This window comes from Varroa destructor, unplaced genomic scaffold (genome assembly GCF_002443255.2).
Source record: "Varroa destructor unplaced genomic scaffold, Vdes_3.0 BEIS01000003.1, whole genome shotgun sequence".
NCBI classification, from domain to species: Eukaryota; Metazoa; Arthropoda; class Arachnida; order Mesostigmata; family Varroidae; genus Varroa; species Varroa destructor.
The window spans coordinates 36,478,726-36,496,067 of record NW_019211456.1 but is presented as its reverse complement, the minus strand read 5'-3'; the positions used below and the strand labels follow the sequence as shown (position 1 = coordinate 36,496,067).

The 17,342-nt window shown below is 39.7% G+C and overlaps 1 protein-coding gene across 4 annotated transcripts in view; it reads left to right on the top strand.

Annotated features, from left to right (window-relative positions):
• The first annotated feature begins 538 nt into the window (after window positions 1-538).
• Window positions 539-17,342, top strand: part of LOC111248047 (adipokinetic hormone/corazonin-related peptide receptor variant I-like) — a 28,285-nt gene continuing 11,481 nt past the window's right edge. The window contains exons 1-3 of one of the 4 annotated variants that reach the window (XM_086983881.1): window positions 539-1,888; window positions 2,291-2,385; window positions 4,870-5,031. In XM_086983881.1, the coding sequence (XP_086840007.1) occupies window positions 4,876-5,031 (156 nt within the window). In that variant the 5' untranslated portion in view covers window positions 539-1,888; window positions 2,291-2,385; window positions 4,870-4,875. Of the gene's footprint in view, window positions 1,889-2,290; window positions 2,386-4,869; window positions 5,160-17,342 lie in introns of all 4 variants that reach the window. The other 3 variants (XM_086983880.1, XM_086983879.1, XM_022799756.2) reach the window with 3 other exon arrangements.

Genomic DNA, 17,342 nt, shown 5'->3' with positions numbered 1-17,342 from the left:
TTTATTTACATGTGGCTGTGACTATTTCGCATAGCGCATAATGTTAAGCGTTGGCCTGATGCTCGGATAACTTGAACTAAAAGCTGAATTCGTTAGAGCTCTACAATCTTAACCGATAAGTTCTAGTCGAATTATGGAAAAACAAGACTTTTGTAAAAACACGAATTTTGAGTCAAAATAGCTGCGGATCCAAGAAATGGATATGCAAATGTTTTTATTTATCAAAACACGTCCAAATAAACATTTTATAATGCACGAAATAGATCTAGAATTCAATAAAGCTTTTCTGTGCCTAGAGCTGCTTCGGTAAATCTAATATAAAATGCAGTAGGCTGCATTTTAAGCAATAAATCCTTTACGACGTAGAGGGTAAGGCTGGATTGTGTTGGCTTGCCAGAGCGAACGTCTTACGTTTGAGCTTCCGCTGATGCTCAGTGACACTTCAAGACTCGTTAGTTCGCTGTAGGTAGGTTCGATTAAAACACACATGTTCATCAGCGCCAGCCAAAAGTCCATTGAAGGCGGTTTTTATCAAGTACGCGAAAATGAAGACCGAAAAATTCGATATTAGCAGAGAAAATAGACTCCATTGGTTTCATAACAAGGAGCTGCGTCCATACATTGCTACGCCCTTTTTGAGAACGGGGCACTAACATCCATCGTTCCGCGGAGCGAAATTAAATCTCCGCGCTGTCCTTAATCCTGGGCTACCAATATCGGGTCGATCTCGAAGCCACTTCAACGATGAAGCTTTTCATCTTAATTTCTTTGCTCATAAACCTTTTACCAAAAATATCATATATGTATAGATTGATCGAGTCGGTAGAGCCTCCCGCTCTGCTCTCATATCTAGACAAGCAGTACAGCGTATCAAAATCTGTTTCATCGCCTGGCAAAGTTACTATTAGAGGTCTAATTAGAACATAAGGGAACATTTTTTCCCAAAAGGGTAGATGCGGAACGTTATAATTTTGTACAGGTAATACGTAGCGGCAGGCGTAACGGATTACATTCAGGGCCGGCGAACATTGAATGCAATTGATTGAGTGCCACCTAATCAACTTCTATCAATTTCTGTTTTTTGTTGTTGGGCGCTGTAGTTATAACAATAAACGTATTGCAAAACATAATCTGCTTTAATGACAGACCACTAGCAAGAATGATGACACGCAAATATGTGACCTCATCTATACTACGGTAGCCAAAATTGTCTCCAGTCAACGTTGTGCCCAGCAAATCAGGTTTGTTAACATTACATATGCATTGGTGACACTTTTACTGAATTGGATATTCTAGTCTATCTATTGCTCAGCAATAAGTTGATGACCCAGCCCAGAACTCTATTCAGATCAGTTTGATGAGGTCTATACGATAGCTGAAAAACTCGATCAGTTCATAATGATGATAGTCGTCATGATGCCTGATTGGAGCTTAGCTTTCTGGATCTGGAGAACACTTGTAAATTCAGCTTCGATTGATAGAAACGCTGATTAAATGATTTACCTGGGTAGCAGCAAGCACTAAATCGTACATCTGCTTTCTCAGATCACAATGAAGATATGTCCATCTATCCTTCGGAACATACGGACGCATCTGCTTCAGCGACTGCAGCTGGCCGTTAAAACGACAGCCAAGCTATACCTTCTTCTAAAGCCTGACCAATTATACACGCTTCTCGACAACCACAGCTCTTTATGCTTTAAACCTGACGACGATCTTTATGATGAAGTTATAAAATTAATCCTAGTTATATTTCTATTGCTCGCACAAAAATTATCGGTCTTCGCAATTTCTCAAGGAACGAGTTAGTCACCCTTTGTCACCTTTACAGCCTGGTCTCCGCCCAGCGTACCGATCGCATCCGTATGATATTTTCCGCGTGACTCAGGTGAGGAAATTTATGCGTTCTAGTCCTCAAATTAGAGGCTTAGAATATATATGAAGCTGCTTTCCGTCTCGTCCTTTATGCTTTGACGTTTGAGTCATAGACAGCTGTCAATGACATGTGAAGATCACGGCGGCAAAAGAAACCGGACTTGACCTAGAGCAAGAATAAATAACCGTAGTCTTTTCAAGCTGAAAGTATTATATACACAGGTGTACATTTGCTGTGAACAACGTCAGCATATGGTAATGGAGCTCAACTGGGTCACTCTCCACATTAAAGGGATCATAGGCAGTCCATTGTTGAAGGCAGAAGTTGATATTAGAATTAAGAACACTGCCAGTTCTTGACGGTACAGCATTCATTTTTTCTCACATTATTATTAATTGTTCCCTTTGCGCGAAGGATCGCTTGGACTTATTTGGATAACCCAATTATCAGGCTTCAGAGAATCAGGCACTCGGCCAAATTGGAATCAAGCTGCTACGACTTGAAAATGAGTAAGTTAATCCAGGTAGCATGGTGGTTTTCAGTAACTGATACAACCCTATCGAACTCTGAAGTACGCTATACTGACTACATAGTTAGTTTTTCGATAAGTTATTTATTTGCAAACGTTAAGATTGCCATAACTACTACTGAATTCTAACAAAGTTTTAAAACTGGCAAATGTTCAGAATTGTACGTCAGGGCTCTGAAATTTTCACGAACGGTGTTCCCCTGCAAATGACTGATTCATACATTGCATTTTTATGAACATAAAGACATTTATAAATACTGACAGTATAGGATTTAGGATGGCTGGGCTAGAGAAACTTTCCCAGCGTATTACTTTCCATCTTATCCCATACAACTTGCACATTTACATAGTTATAGGGTAAGATTATCTCGCTGAGCGGTCAATATGAACTGCTGGCCAAAAACCTCACAGTGTTGAGCGCTCGGCTAAGCTGTTGGCTTCTTGGCTGATGAGTTTCGACGTTTCGATGCTTTTTGCAGTACCGGAGTGCCAGATCCTAACCTCGTTTCGTTTCTGTTTGCCCCTAAGGGTATAGGTCCCACCTGGCCTTGCGGTCGCAGTTTCAGTGACAGACTTAGTATTAGACTATGTTCGACCTAAATGATTATGGTAGCAGGACGTAGTAGGCGTCTTAACGTTTCCAGGGGATATGGGGAACGGCTGTGGTACGTAATTTGTAATCGCCGCATTCATTGAATGTTGGCAAGCAGAAAAGTAACAGTTACTCAAGTCTGCGTATGCCATACAAAGTTGCTTGTATAAACTGGTTATATACATTTATCAAATTGGAACGTAACCACATTTCTAATATTCTAAGACGTCGAAGCTCATTTTACGAAGAATGCATATATCCAATAATATTCCGACAATCTGTAGAAACGCTGTCTTTTCATTAAGCTACATCATATTATTATTGTGACACTGTTTTCCTTAGATGACATTAAGGCAACGGGGTACAAGAAAACGATCTAGTTCAAATCGCTCTTTTAAGAAATGATTTAGCTTTTTTTTTACGGAAGGTTTTTTAACCATTCTTCATCATTACACCTAGCATGCTAAAAGCGTAAAAACAAAATAACTTACGTGAAAAATCGATAATCAATTAGATAATAGACAGTATAATCCTGACACAGGATTTATAGCGCGTTCACATATCACAACCGCGTGTTCTTCTCCAATACTAAATTCGTTATTTAGTCGAGCTTTCATAGTTTTCGTAGTAGGATTGCATGGCTTTAGCTGTGCAAATCAACTTCGTCTATCGTGACACTACAGAACAGCAGTGGCAGAACTCTTATGGGTAGGGTGATGTCTAGAATAAGCTGCCTAGAAAATGGATTTAATTTTTTGAAAGGCCCGAATCCATTTAGGGATTGAGTACCTGAAAGAAATAGCAGTGCGACATTTCTCAGGTACGCGTGACTTCGATATGGCTGTTAGAACTGCTAGGCGCAAGGGGTAATACAGGCATAAGAGGGTTCCACGGGGGGTTACTTGCGCTATACAAGCAAAGTGATATGACTGCCTCTGTTGATTCTTCCATTGTAAAGAATGTCTGCGCAACCATCGGATCAGACGGGGTTCGAAACGTTCTAATTTCAGAGAAGCAATCCAATGCAGACAACGTGTCGCAAACAGTCTCCAAACAGTTAAATGGACGGCTCTTAATTCTTCGTAAAAATAAAACACAGAAGCCTTTACAGACACGGGCATTCTATTCTGGTGGAACGTATTTGTTTTTGTACTTTGATAATGAGCTAATCGGCTATTCTGGGTTGAGATTCGGGTAGAAGGCTGCATATTTAGTTCGAGCTAATAGGGAATGTCGTTCTTCTTTGCACCACTATCGTTCGAATGCACCCGTTGATCACAGAGCCGTCCCTTGACACTTCTAAGGGTGATAAATAAATAAATAATTAATCGTGTAATAAATCGGGTTAAGGCAACGCCTCCTCGTTCGATTCAAGTTCTCCAATGCGCTTTTTTTTTGTGCGCATTGAGTATGAGAGGTAATACACTATACAGTGTACGTTATGTATAAACAGCTATGTACATACGTGGACAAGTCATAAGATTCTTAATAGGACACACGAAAAAAAGAGTCAAATCTGACAATTTCAGAATTACTCTTAAATCAGGGAGCGTTAATCTTTTGAATGGCCAGTTGGGAGTAAACGCCACGGCTGCATCGTTCTAGATCAAAAACAATGTATTTAATGTGTATTTCTTTTTTTATAATCAACAACGATGTAAATTGTGTGATATTGCGGAATTTCTCTAGCGAACTCTACTTTCGTTCAACCAAAGGCCTAAATCTCAGATTTGTATCATTTAAGTTTTTAGGGTTGGCTATTTAAGTAGCGTAATGTAAGTAAAGAATGAAAAATAGAAAGGTGCGGTAAAGACTCTCAAACTGTCAACGTACGGCAATTTAACATGCTTTTTCGATCATGTTGACCTGCAGGTGATCATGTATATAACCATGTTCGTCATTGGGGTGTCTGGAAACGTGCCAGTATTCTTGTCGCTCATTCGGAATCGACACAGAAAATCACGAATTAAAATGATGATGTTACATCTGACGATAGCGGACCTCATTGTCACGTTCATCATGCTGCCGATAGAGGTGAGCTTTTGCTGCGCCAATCGTATGAAGATGTTTCGTTAGATCGTATGAGTGTAGAAAGAAATGCGTCCAGTAACAGAGTGACGACTCCTATTCAACAGATTTGCGCAAGGTACACAGGACAACAGGTGAGCAAGCTACCTAATGACTAGGCGCACAAATAATTGATGTGCACTATTTTGTTTCCCAAGATTTTATATACCCTTTTTCTCCTACTTTTTCCAGCTTCTGCAACGGCCTATCGCGTTACGTACTTAGTCGAAAAGGCTGAAAATGCAAGTTTCATCAATACTTATATTAACATTTGAGAAACACCATCACAGATTGGTCAGCCCATATGCATTAAATACTAAATAATTAGCCTGCTGCCACCATGTTCGAAGCAGAAAGAACAAAAAGGACCTCTTATAGTATTTGGTATAGCAGCCGAGGCACCATTCAGCACTTCATACGCTGCGTCTACTATCGCCTAAGCATGCGGCTTTTCAAAAGTGACGCTCGGTGGGAATCTTCCAAATAAAACTGTAATACGCTGCGACATGCCTACTTGATGTAGCGAGGTTTATATATCCGGAACGTTATGCCGGACGCTGCAAGAACTTCGTTACCGTCTTCTTCAGTATTGGCCCATATTCAAGAATAGTGAAGCCACGACCTGTGCAACACTCCTGAGATATTTCAATACGTTTAGCCTGAGGTTAAAGGACTCGTGGAATTTTGCCCTCTGTTGAATAGGGCACGGCAACGTTGTCTAGGACGACTGCCTCCAATGCTAGCAACTCAGTTAATTTAGCTTGCGTTAGATTTAGATATTTCAGGCTTGAAAAATGCGTCTGGAAAACGATGCGTAAGCTGAGTGGTCAAGCGGTTTCTCGGGTCGATAATCTAAAATAACCGTAACTGATCTCTTTTAGATATTTTTGCTAAGAGCCTTTTTCGGCAAATTTACTTAAACTCCAAGAACAGCCCTAAATGTCGTTTAGCGACTATATATTCTAAAAATAATCGGTCTTCATTGCCTTTTATTAGTTGTGAAGTAGGCTTTTCCGTAACTAAGAAATCACGTCAAAACGTAAATAAAATCCTTCATGTGTGTCGTCCTCTATAAGCTACAAATCTCTTCTGCAAGGGCAATTGCAGCAGGGAAGTGAGAGTTATAAAATACGGACGTTGTATAGGCAGCTGCAATTATGTGAACATTATTGCAGAATGCTTAATTGTCAAAAAATGAATTAGGTTGATGGGTATTTCCATGCGGACAATATTAAAAGCTAATTTCTAAGAATCACTAGTCTCGTATGAGATATACATATCTCGCACACACTTTCTGATTGTACGAGCTTCTCGAGAACCGTAAGGCGATTCATAAAAGCCGGCTTCTGTGTATCGAAGTCGTAGGTTATCTATGGAAGGCGTGCAGCTTGAGCAAGAATTGGCCGGGGACTCACTGGGTTTTTCAAAGTACTTCATATATCTGTAAAGTAAGCTCTCGGTCTGCTCTAGGGGCCGCCTCTTCCGTCTCGGTTAAATTAGCCGTCCTGCTTTACGATACCCTCATTCGCGGATTCGGCTTTTTCTGCAGTGAGAACTGACAAAATCGAACTCTACGTTGCGGTGACGACTTGACCTTACTTGTTCTCCACATGTTTATGTATTCCGCGTTATTAGATTACTCCATGTCCAACTTGTATAGGTATTTGAAATAAATAATGATTATGATGATACTTTTACTATATTTTAAGTGGTATAGCTTTAAATGGAGTCAATTTCATCAGTAATAGTAGTGATAATGGAGCTACCAGTGTCCCCTTGATAGTTCCCTAAAGAGTTTAGAAAGACGAAATTCCCGGTGCAATATGGTGATTCATTTTCGCTGCACAATTCCGACGATACATATGCAGCTGCTCTTTGACGTTCTAGTTTCAGGAGTCGAGAGCTGGACTACACTTCTTTTCGAAGGCGTTTGATGGGTGTTCGACACCGGCCAGCCCAGTGGGTTCTGGGAACGATGGAAACTTGCTGTAGAAAATATTCTACCTTACTTTTCATAGACCATTTGATGAGAGCCACAAGGGCTCTGTAAATCGGGCAATACTATTATGTGAAATGAAAGGACAGTATGACTATTCAGCTAAACTATATTAACAGAGCCATTTGGCTTTTTGGATCTAAAGATTGTCTACGAAAACCTGTTCCTAACATAATTTGAGCCCTTGTGAAAATAGGAATAAAGAGTCTTCCGCAAAAGATGCTTATCAATGAAAATTGTACTAGCGTTGTTGAAATAACAACAATGGCAGGTTACTGATGAGAAATGCTGAGATGTACACAGTCCGTAACGGACAGACAGTAAGTAAGTTCCGGACCTATACACTTGGCAGTATTAAACAAGTATACGTGTCAAAGCTATTTAATAAACAGTTACTGCATAAATTATTTTATTTGTCTTCTGGTGATTTGAGCTTTGAGTAAGTCACAACCCTTTGCTTACTAACAGAAATTAGAAAACAGCCTATTATGCGACTTAAATGTTTGACTGGCAGTCGAATTGAGGCGCGGGTATTCGAATTGGTGTCCAGTCGTAAAGTACTTCTAGGCAAACGGAGTATTCTTAAACACCAATGGTATATATAGGATGATGTCTAAAATAAAATTTGACGAATTCATCAGAAGGATACAAAGAATTCGTACTAAGAATCGTGTGAGGCCACGAGTAAACGTGAAAACTGATATATTACGTGGAAACCTTCTGAATTCCTTTGAGAAGACGGGCGGACAAAATTATCAGTACCATAAACATAAAACAATAATGAATATATTAGAAGAACATAAAATAAATGTTGTCATAGGACTTTAAGAAACATTTAATTGAATGTTCTGTCATGAAATCGCGAAACAAAGCGTAATTGTAAGTAAAATAGTCCCTTTTTTGACGCTGCCAGAGCAGAATTGTTGTTATTACTAGTATTAAAGCATTATGTCATTAGAATGTGATATAAAAGGTATTTTGATGAACTATAATGAATTATAAAGTGGAAGTTATTTAAAATCGGCGCGCTTATTCATATCCGTTATGGGGCGCTGGATGCGATCGACCTAGCGCCATCTGGCACCACCTTCTAAACCTGTTACGTCATACAGAAATGTACTGTTCTCTAACTTTCGTGCGAAAATTCCTGCAACAAGCAGAAAATGCAAAAAGAATCATTAAGCATGCTTAATACTACCAATTGTTCACACGTATGGCTTGACAGTGCTATAGAAAGTTGTCCAAAGTATGTTCGACAAAAGTGTTATCGACAAAGGACGCATCGTGTTTTTGATACGGAAACGATAAAAAACGACGCTGACTGTTAAATTAGTCCAATAATCATCTAAACAGCGTCGTAACAGCTCTCAAGGGTTCGAAAACCGTTCACAACCTTTGCATTAGCGTTATTTTACATGATCGTCTCTGGCAGTTGGCCAGTAACTAACCGTAAATACATTTGTTAATATTATCGAATCACTGCATTAGTGCTATAACATTATCTATTACACAGGGAGCTCGATCGAAATTTTGGCATGGTGTTTGTCGTAGCAAGCATGCGTTCATCCGCTATTGTTGACACCAGAAAAAAAACAGTTCCTTCTAGAACAAAACAAACTTATTACGGAGAAAAGAGCGCATCATTTTCCGAATGTTGGCAAAGATCAGTTGGCATCCGATCTCTTCTTATTGGAGAAGATCATGCCAAGATGCTCCTCTAAAATGGACGGCCTACGTTATTGCATGGCCTCTTCGCAAAATCCAAACGATGCGAACGGGATGACCCTCAATAAATTTTAAATTAAAAGGGGTGAAAATTAATCAAAATATTTTAAAAAGCCATTTTTTTTTATATATTTCGATTTTCTATGGAAAAATGACGGTCGCTCTGAAAACGAGAAACGTGTTATTTTTTCCAGATACAGTCTTGCGAACAACTCATAAGGGAAAAAATCCAGGACCTGTGTACATATACCGGCCGAGTTCTACTTAATTCGCTGCGTCTGTATGTCATGCACATCCATATGATTGATTATCTCAACAAGATGTCAATCCACAGTAAAGATCCTTGAATGGCGAAACTTCTTGTCTATACGGCTGTCAGCAAATTTACCGATCCAAAACAATGAGAATATTACTCGAACTACTCGATGTTTGTAATTCGTTGAAGTCAAAAGGAGTTACTCTTGAAGACAACCATTGAATAAATAAATGATTCAACCTTTATGGCCGATGCTTCTGCCGTTAAGCATTGCTCATTTTTCCAGTAGAAAACAAACCGTCTTCGCCCTCAGCTATCCCGTTATCCGCCATAAGAGTTTCGTAAGCAAAACCGAAGCCATTACACTATCGCATGGACAACAAAGCTCCAGCTGTTGCTGCTGTTGCTCCAGTTATACAAATATACTACATACAAGAAATACATGAACAGTTAGAACATAGAACCATTAATGTATTTCTTAAAAACAAAATGAAGCATTATAAAGTACGTAATTTCTTGTATATTTGGACTTTCCGAAAAATATAGATGTAAAGCAAAATTAAACCCATTTTGAAAGCTATACTCCCCAGCACTTAGAATATAAATCTGTATCTGTAAGAATTATAGAAGTGAATTGTGGAAACATGGGATTGTGTGTTTAACCTGCTGCCTACTCGGGACTTTTGGTTCCCCTGTAATCGTCAGTTTCGGCTATTTTATAGAACGACTCATCACGCTTCGTCTACATGCCAAGGATTACTGACCGACAAGAAACTATAGTATGCATTCTGTACGCGCTTCCGATCATGAGTGAGAAATGACAAGCTCGACAGTAACTTCAGAACAATCTAGTTAGTTCGCAACTTTTACTTAGCCCCGCCCTAAACCTTACGTTTTCAGATTTTCGTCCTAGAGGTTGAACGGACGTCCCTTGTCTTCGTATGCATCTGCCGTTATGTCGAGTGATATGCCTAGACCTTCAATCTGCGACATGCGTCGCTGAGACACCACATTGATGACTGCGATTTGCCTTGTAATTTATGCACCGTCACAAGCAAATTCAGTGTTACAAATGATCTACCCTAATCCGTTTTCACTATACAGTAGTAACTCGGGAAAATGTATGTTTGCTTGACAACAAGTAGCAACTTCCGGTCATTTTGTTCGATTAATTAAATAATTTAATCATTAAATCCGTGCCATTTCGATGTTTTTCAGATTTCTATTTTTGTCTTCATTGGTTCAATAATTTTCACCCTAATACGGTTTAGAGCTGGATTGAAACAATAATTGACAAACAAAGTGCGCATCCCCCTTTTTTAATAGGGAATATTTTGAGCGACCCACAGATGAAAAGGTAATTTTATCCCAAATTAACCTTAGCATAACTTGCAAGGTTCTTTTAAACGCAACTTATTCAACGAACCCAACCCTGCTCGAGCCGCCATTCGCGCATGATATGGCCCGACATGTTTTCGAGTCGGTATCCAGTTCTATGACTAGAATATTTTTGGTTAGAGAACGCATCCATCAACACGGAGACATCACGTCGCTGTGAGAATTCAGACGATCTACGTGTGTTTTAACAAAAAAGGCTCGTGAAAAGGTTCGACGCTTTTGGATTATTTACATATTCGAATTTAACCAACTTATATGGTATATACGATATATCTATCCTATAAGGTCCGAGTGAATTTCGTATTTTCTTTCAGTCCTAGACATTATATAGCGAAAAGGTACTCTGCGCAGGTCCATATTGCTAGTTATATCTTTTAGATTTAAAGGCAACTTTATTACTAATCGACCAAATGATTACATTTCGCGAGATTTCGAGGTCAAGGTAACCTGACTTAGGATGACAGGCTTCAATATAACACCCGACTGGGCACATTGGGTAACCTCGGCAAACGTCGTGTTCATAGATTAGAAGAAGCGAAGCGCTCATTCGGTAGCATTTGCTGTTCGACAAAAGAGGATTTGGATTAAACCTCAGATCAGTGCACTCGTGAGGTTTTTTTCTAGTAAAATATGCTTTAGGAAGAAAAGCGGATCCACTGCCGATACGATACTTTATCCCAACTGTATGATTTATAGTCAAAGATTTAATGACGTCTGCGTAAACATACACTAATCTAAAACGGATCACCATAAAATCCTTAAGAAGTCGAACTATGATAAGCTGTTCTCATGCGGCTTCTTTGATATCACTAAAAATGGTTACAACAATCGGCGTTTGTTATAAACAATCGGCGTCCTAAAACTTTCGATTCCATAAGGAATCACTCGATTTGTCGGCGCATCTGAAGCAAAAAAGTCGCAGACCATACCACCCATAATAAGATAATGGCAAATGTCATGTTTTACAGCATCCTACACAATAAGGCATTGTGGGGCAACACAGTCTTAATTTGCTTAAGTCATAAAATAACGCCTCTGCGCGGATTGAACAGTTCTGCATGCGCAAATTTATGTCACGGAAGTGTACTAGGACGACAGTTGTTGCCTAAACGTTGACAGATTTTAGAGCCCGCTCGCAAAAAAGCTCCCATAGCCGAGAGTTATGAAAGAAAAAAAGCTTTGGCTATACTTCGATAGCTTCACGTGGCTATTCCATCAAAGTTGACCACATTGTTATTTCAGACATACATTGAGGTGTATTTTTTGAACCAGCAGAAATTGCACACTAGGATTCTCTAAAAAAATAGAACCCAAAAGCTGTTAATGGAAGATACCCGACGACTTTATAAAGCACTGCTACTAAACAGTTCTAAGCGCACTCGTCCGCTAATCAAAGCGCCTACTCAAAATTAATTTTAGTCCGCCAGGATACGATGAAATCTTTTACTTGATCTAGAACTTGCTCGACCAACTTTAATTTTTTGTCACTGCGAGACAAAACTCAAGCCACCGGATCGAATATAGCGAAACTGAGCAAAGTTTTATAGCTGTGAAGTGATGATGAAGGTAAATATAGGGTAGGGTAGGGTAGGGCAAGACAGGGCAGGAGTTCCTCAACAGCATGTTTAGCCATTCAGTAACTCAAGATAGTGAAGACCATAGCGACCGAACGACGAAATGACTGGGACGGCTGAACCGTGAGATGGAAGGTTTGTGGTCATGGAAACACTCCCGTTAGAACGAACTAGGATTTGTATCGAAGTATCCAATGTCGAAATTACTGGTCTTTTTGGTAACGCGAAAAAAGAGAGAAAAAAACAACTTGTTGCGTTACCGACTGGAGCCATTTTTGAGACGCACAAAAATTTTCAAACCTATTTTTAGCTATAATAATAAACTTCAGCTGCTTCCCTATATTCCCGACAGTTACTAAAAATTCGATAGAAGTAAACCGACTGTCGGAGCTCGTTCCGGTACAAAGACGTTACGTTATTTCATACGAGCTGCTCAGCTTATACGTGCCGATTTTTGATAACTTTTAGTATCATAAATTTATTGCGTATTTGTCACGGTTTTCAATGTGTAAATTCGCTAAATAACTAACGGCTGTGTCGAACTTTTTTCCATTCCACATAGCTTAATAACTTACCTCCATCGTACAGCCACAATAGGCCGCTTTCCAGATTTCCGGACTGGCTCCTGCATCAAATGTAAATATGAAATTAGTACAACTTAATAATCGATACGTTTACCTGGCATTTTTGTGTGCATGTTATAATGAACATAGTTATCGTGTCATACATACTAAGTAAAAGTCTTGGCCGGTGCATGGATAGCTTTGACATGCGTTGAAAGCATATGGTGTTGTTTTTTTTTTTCCCTATAGAACATCGTCGTATGACTGCTTGTTTTGAAAAAAATGAATGTCTTCACTTATTTAATTAAGTATAGGGTAGTTCGGGTACAGGGTGTGTGTGTCGCTAGTGGACCCCCCGTTGCTGGTGGCCTAAGAGGATTCGTTTTAACGATTTTAAGGAGAACCAGCCTACTAGTGGTCCCTGCCAGTGTAACGGGGCTTATGATATGGAGGTCATTCGGCGACCCACTACCCGATACGGTCTTGTAATCATTAGAAGAAGAGTGACTTTATATTCTATTCAGCTATATATTCTATCACGCGGTTCGTCTAATGTACCAGAATATCTATTCCTGGCAGTTAAGAGATAACTCATTTTGGCCAGTTATCATCGTTCTACAAGGTTCATTGTATGACGAATAATTGATCGACACCATGTTCATTGTATCGTTTAAAATATAGGCTAATAGAGAGTAGACATTTGGAGATTTTTCTTCTAAACCCATACGTTTGGTAAATGTACAATCTGTATCTATATTTTCTATCTTGACATTAATATTATCGAATTTGTTGAACCCTATACGAAACACGCATGTATGCTCCAGATGATAAAAAAAAATATCTTTGCATTCGTTTGAGCACTTCTGTTCGAGTGTGAGCTATATGGTGTTTGAAAAAATAGGGGAACATATTAATAAAGGATCCAGTGCGATAAACCCAACGTCTGGCTGGTCTTTACATGATAACGACGCGTAGCCAATACTTGATGTACGGTTTTACCAACTGTCTTGGTTTCGTTACCAGTGGCATACGCACCGGCATCGATCTGAGCTTATTTCGCTTAGGGCGCATGGTAGTGTACACACATATATAATATTATTATCGCTGCTGTCATCACTCTGCCCTACAGGTAGACGCTCGCCATTAAGGCGTGTGCGATAAATAAATAATAAAAATCATTGGATTAAACCAGTTTCCTGTCATCTCATCATACGCTTACAAACAGAAACCAAATCACAAGTCCTTTGTAAAAACCTCTACCAAGGCGTCGCCGAATTCGCCTTACACACGGAATCAGATGTTCATGTATCTTGAACAAATGTTATCGACACCATAAATTAGATGATAATACCAACAATCGTAAGCCGCGAGAGGGGAACAAACCTTAATGGGGTTAAGATTTGATTCAGTAATGACATTCGTAGGAATCTCGGTACTTCGGGGGAGGGAGGGAGGGGGGGTTATAGATTTTTTATGGATAGTTTAAGATCAGGTTTATAACGGTACGTGCGGACGAATCCTTCAACTGGACTAAGATGAGTGCTTCTACAAGTGGCATTGTTACTTGACCATTGTTTTTTTAATTTTCATATGAAAAAATGCGTTTTTTCTCTTGGTTGCATTTATTGGCCGACCTATGCGCCGTCTCTAACTACAACAGTTTTTTTGGCCGATGCCGCCATCAGTTAGGCACGAATGATATTTTTTCCTCATAGGCACTCGTAACGTGGCGTGCTTAATGGCGCAATCTCAACTAGTTCAGTCACGTTCTGTATATTTGCCCAAGCTATGGAACCTCCAACCAACTGCTACCCCATTTGCCTAGATACTACCACCAGTACGCACGGCATTTGTCATCAATAATAGCTGCACGAGTTTCGCTCCTCGGAGCGATCTTCCAAATGTTCAAAGAACGAATAGCGAAGCGGAAAGCAGGAATCGAGGTCGGACCTCTGGAACTGTTGTACAGGCGACTGCTTGCCGCTGAAGCGATGAAACCCATATGGCTGTGTCTCCTCGTAGTACACATTCCCTAAAGCCACATAAGAACATAATCAGGCAGCTTGTTCTCGTTGACGTCTGCAGTTGTCTCAACCATCCAATGCTTTGAAACAGACAGCACGTTGAACGTCAGTGAAGATGATACTTTCGGTGCGCAATACAGTTACGATTTTCACACGCGCGTTCAATTCAAACAAAGACATGTCTTCTTATAAGTGTTTACATTTGTCCCTAAAACTACCGAGCTGCGGAAATGGCACAGTTTTGGGCGCTGAAGTCTAGCCTGTGTGCATGCATATATATATATATATCTACATTATTATTATTATCATCGGTTAATGCACCGTAGCAGGGAAGTAGAAAGAGGACCAAAGCGTCACGTTCTGCTAAAAAAGAATATACTTCCCTATTCTATATAAGAGCAAAACATGTAACCGTCGCAGTATTTATGATATGCGCTCTTGATAAATTTTATGGCTGTAATCGAATAAAAAAAGAAAAAACGGTCCATGAAGTCGGATCTCTACACCAATCAGCTCCATCCTGAGATGGTTTTTACGATAAGTCAGGTAAGGTGCAATCTTTGGTAGCTTTGATTCGTAATGTTATTTTGGAAAGTCTTTTGAGAGTTTATCTGTGAAAAAGAATGCTTCTTAATTGTGCAGACAATCAACTTCTCAGATTTCTATTTTGTTTGTAGTCTAGCTAGGGGTTTGACGTATTGGAACTTAAAAGACTAAATAGTTGTAGCATACACTCTTTGAATTAAGTTAGAGAACAAATGTCTGACACCGGCATTTGTGTCTGATACGGTGCATAAATCTCTCTCAATGTCAGCCTTTGTTCACTTTGACTACTTCGAAAAGCATTTCTGATTGTAGAGCTTTTAGTCTTGGTTTTCTTGCAGTAACTTTTATAAAGAAATCCAATCTTAGCGTTTAGTCAGTCTGCATTCAAGAAGAACCACTTCATCCTGCATAGCTCTAATTCGTCTATAGACTTCTTAATTAGGGTTACTAAATATTATTGTTCACAGTTGTAAAATTCTATATGTACCTATGCCTTCCTAGGAAATCTAGCCATTTTACCTTGTAATCACCCATCTGTTATATGTAATGGGCCACATGGGAATACGCATCATGGACAAAGGGTCTAATGATTGAATTTAGGCTACATAAGAGATGGAACCCTAGGCGTTTACGAACGTTATTCCATCTTTTAAATATCGAGCTCCCTTCTAGTTGATATCGGTGCAAGCCATTACTATACCGTAGAAGACAAAACGAGACAGAGTACGTTCGGCTCATACACAACACTAGTTGAATATTTTTAATATACAACTTATATAATAGATTGCCTAATCACTGTTACCAGTAGAACAGTTCTTTTCGTCGACTATTAAATCTGAGCGGATCAGTGAATGGTTTTAACTTTGAACTTACTTGGTATTTTCAACTTACATTTACATTGCTCGGCTTCCGTTTGACTTTAACTGGCTCCAAAACACTGTATATGCCCGGTTCATAGATATTACGGCGCAATCCGTCCTCATTTCAATAAGCGAAGGTTATCAGTTCTGATTGGACAACGCTCAATCCTATTGCGGAACAACACTATCTAGTTGGGATTTCAGTAGGTGGAAGAAGACGATATTATTCAAAATTCTGATCTGTATTCGTTATTGCAAATGGTGAAGGAATTTGCACCCTTAGATGTGCGAGGAAGGAGATCGTACTTTTAAGCGTTGGCGCTTTCACCGACATAATGGTTCGTCCAAATCAGTCCTAACCGAGTCAGGCAGATTTTAGAACAACGCATTCGCTTTGGTGGCTGTTTCCATTGCATAACGAAAGAAGCGTTCGCTTCATTTCGAAATAGTCACTTGAATGTTAACAGTCAACAAAATCGTTTTACAAGCTTTCCGTATACACTGACGATGTGTATCATACAATGCTCCTACGCAATGAAATCAAATGTTTTTCTGACTAGCCGTCCGGCGACACAAACACACAATACAGATTTTCTTCAATGAAGCCTTTTAGTAAAAATCCAATAATATAATGCATTTCTTCCCTCTGATTAGCAGTCCAGCGCCATACTGTTATGTTCATACATCTCTCAAAACATCTATCCACAGTGTTTGTATGACTTCAGCTTATACGCTGTACGCTGAATACATGCCCACGTCTATTTGTATGCGTAAAATAGAGCAGAACAAATATTCGCGCAAATCAGCAAGCTCAAGGGAGTGATAATAATTCGATTCGGACCTCCCGTCTCTGCCTGCAGCAGTCTCTTTTAATGGTTTGGTGCACTTGACCGATGTTGATGCTAGCGGCACGTCGACGACGAAAGTGGCGACGAAGCTGGCCTTCCGACTAATGTCATCTATGATATGATATCATACGTTATCAAGCGACCGGTTTGATTCACTGATCTCAAACATGTTCTGAGCCCTAGCCGACCTGGCATGTCGTCTGACTGGGTCGAGCAAGTTGTCTCCCACAGGGACATCAAAGCAGATCTCTCATTAAATGACCCGAGCAATATATCTGTAATTCCAATAGAAACACCTGATGGCTTGCAGGGCACCCAGTGGCTTTATGTAGGGAGATAACAGCGAAGGCCTATTACTGCCAGATGGAGATCGGAGGACAACTAAGGATGGACGTTATCTTGGCAACTGGCCCAATACGTATTTTCCTATCCGCTAAAACAATATGGATGATAATTAGAATAATTGTTTTAGAAACATCCAGACATTA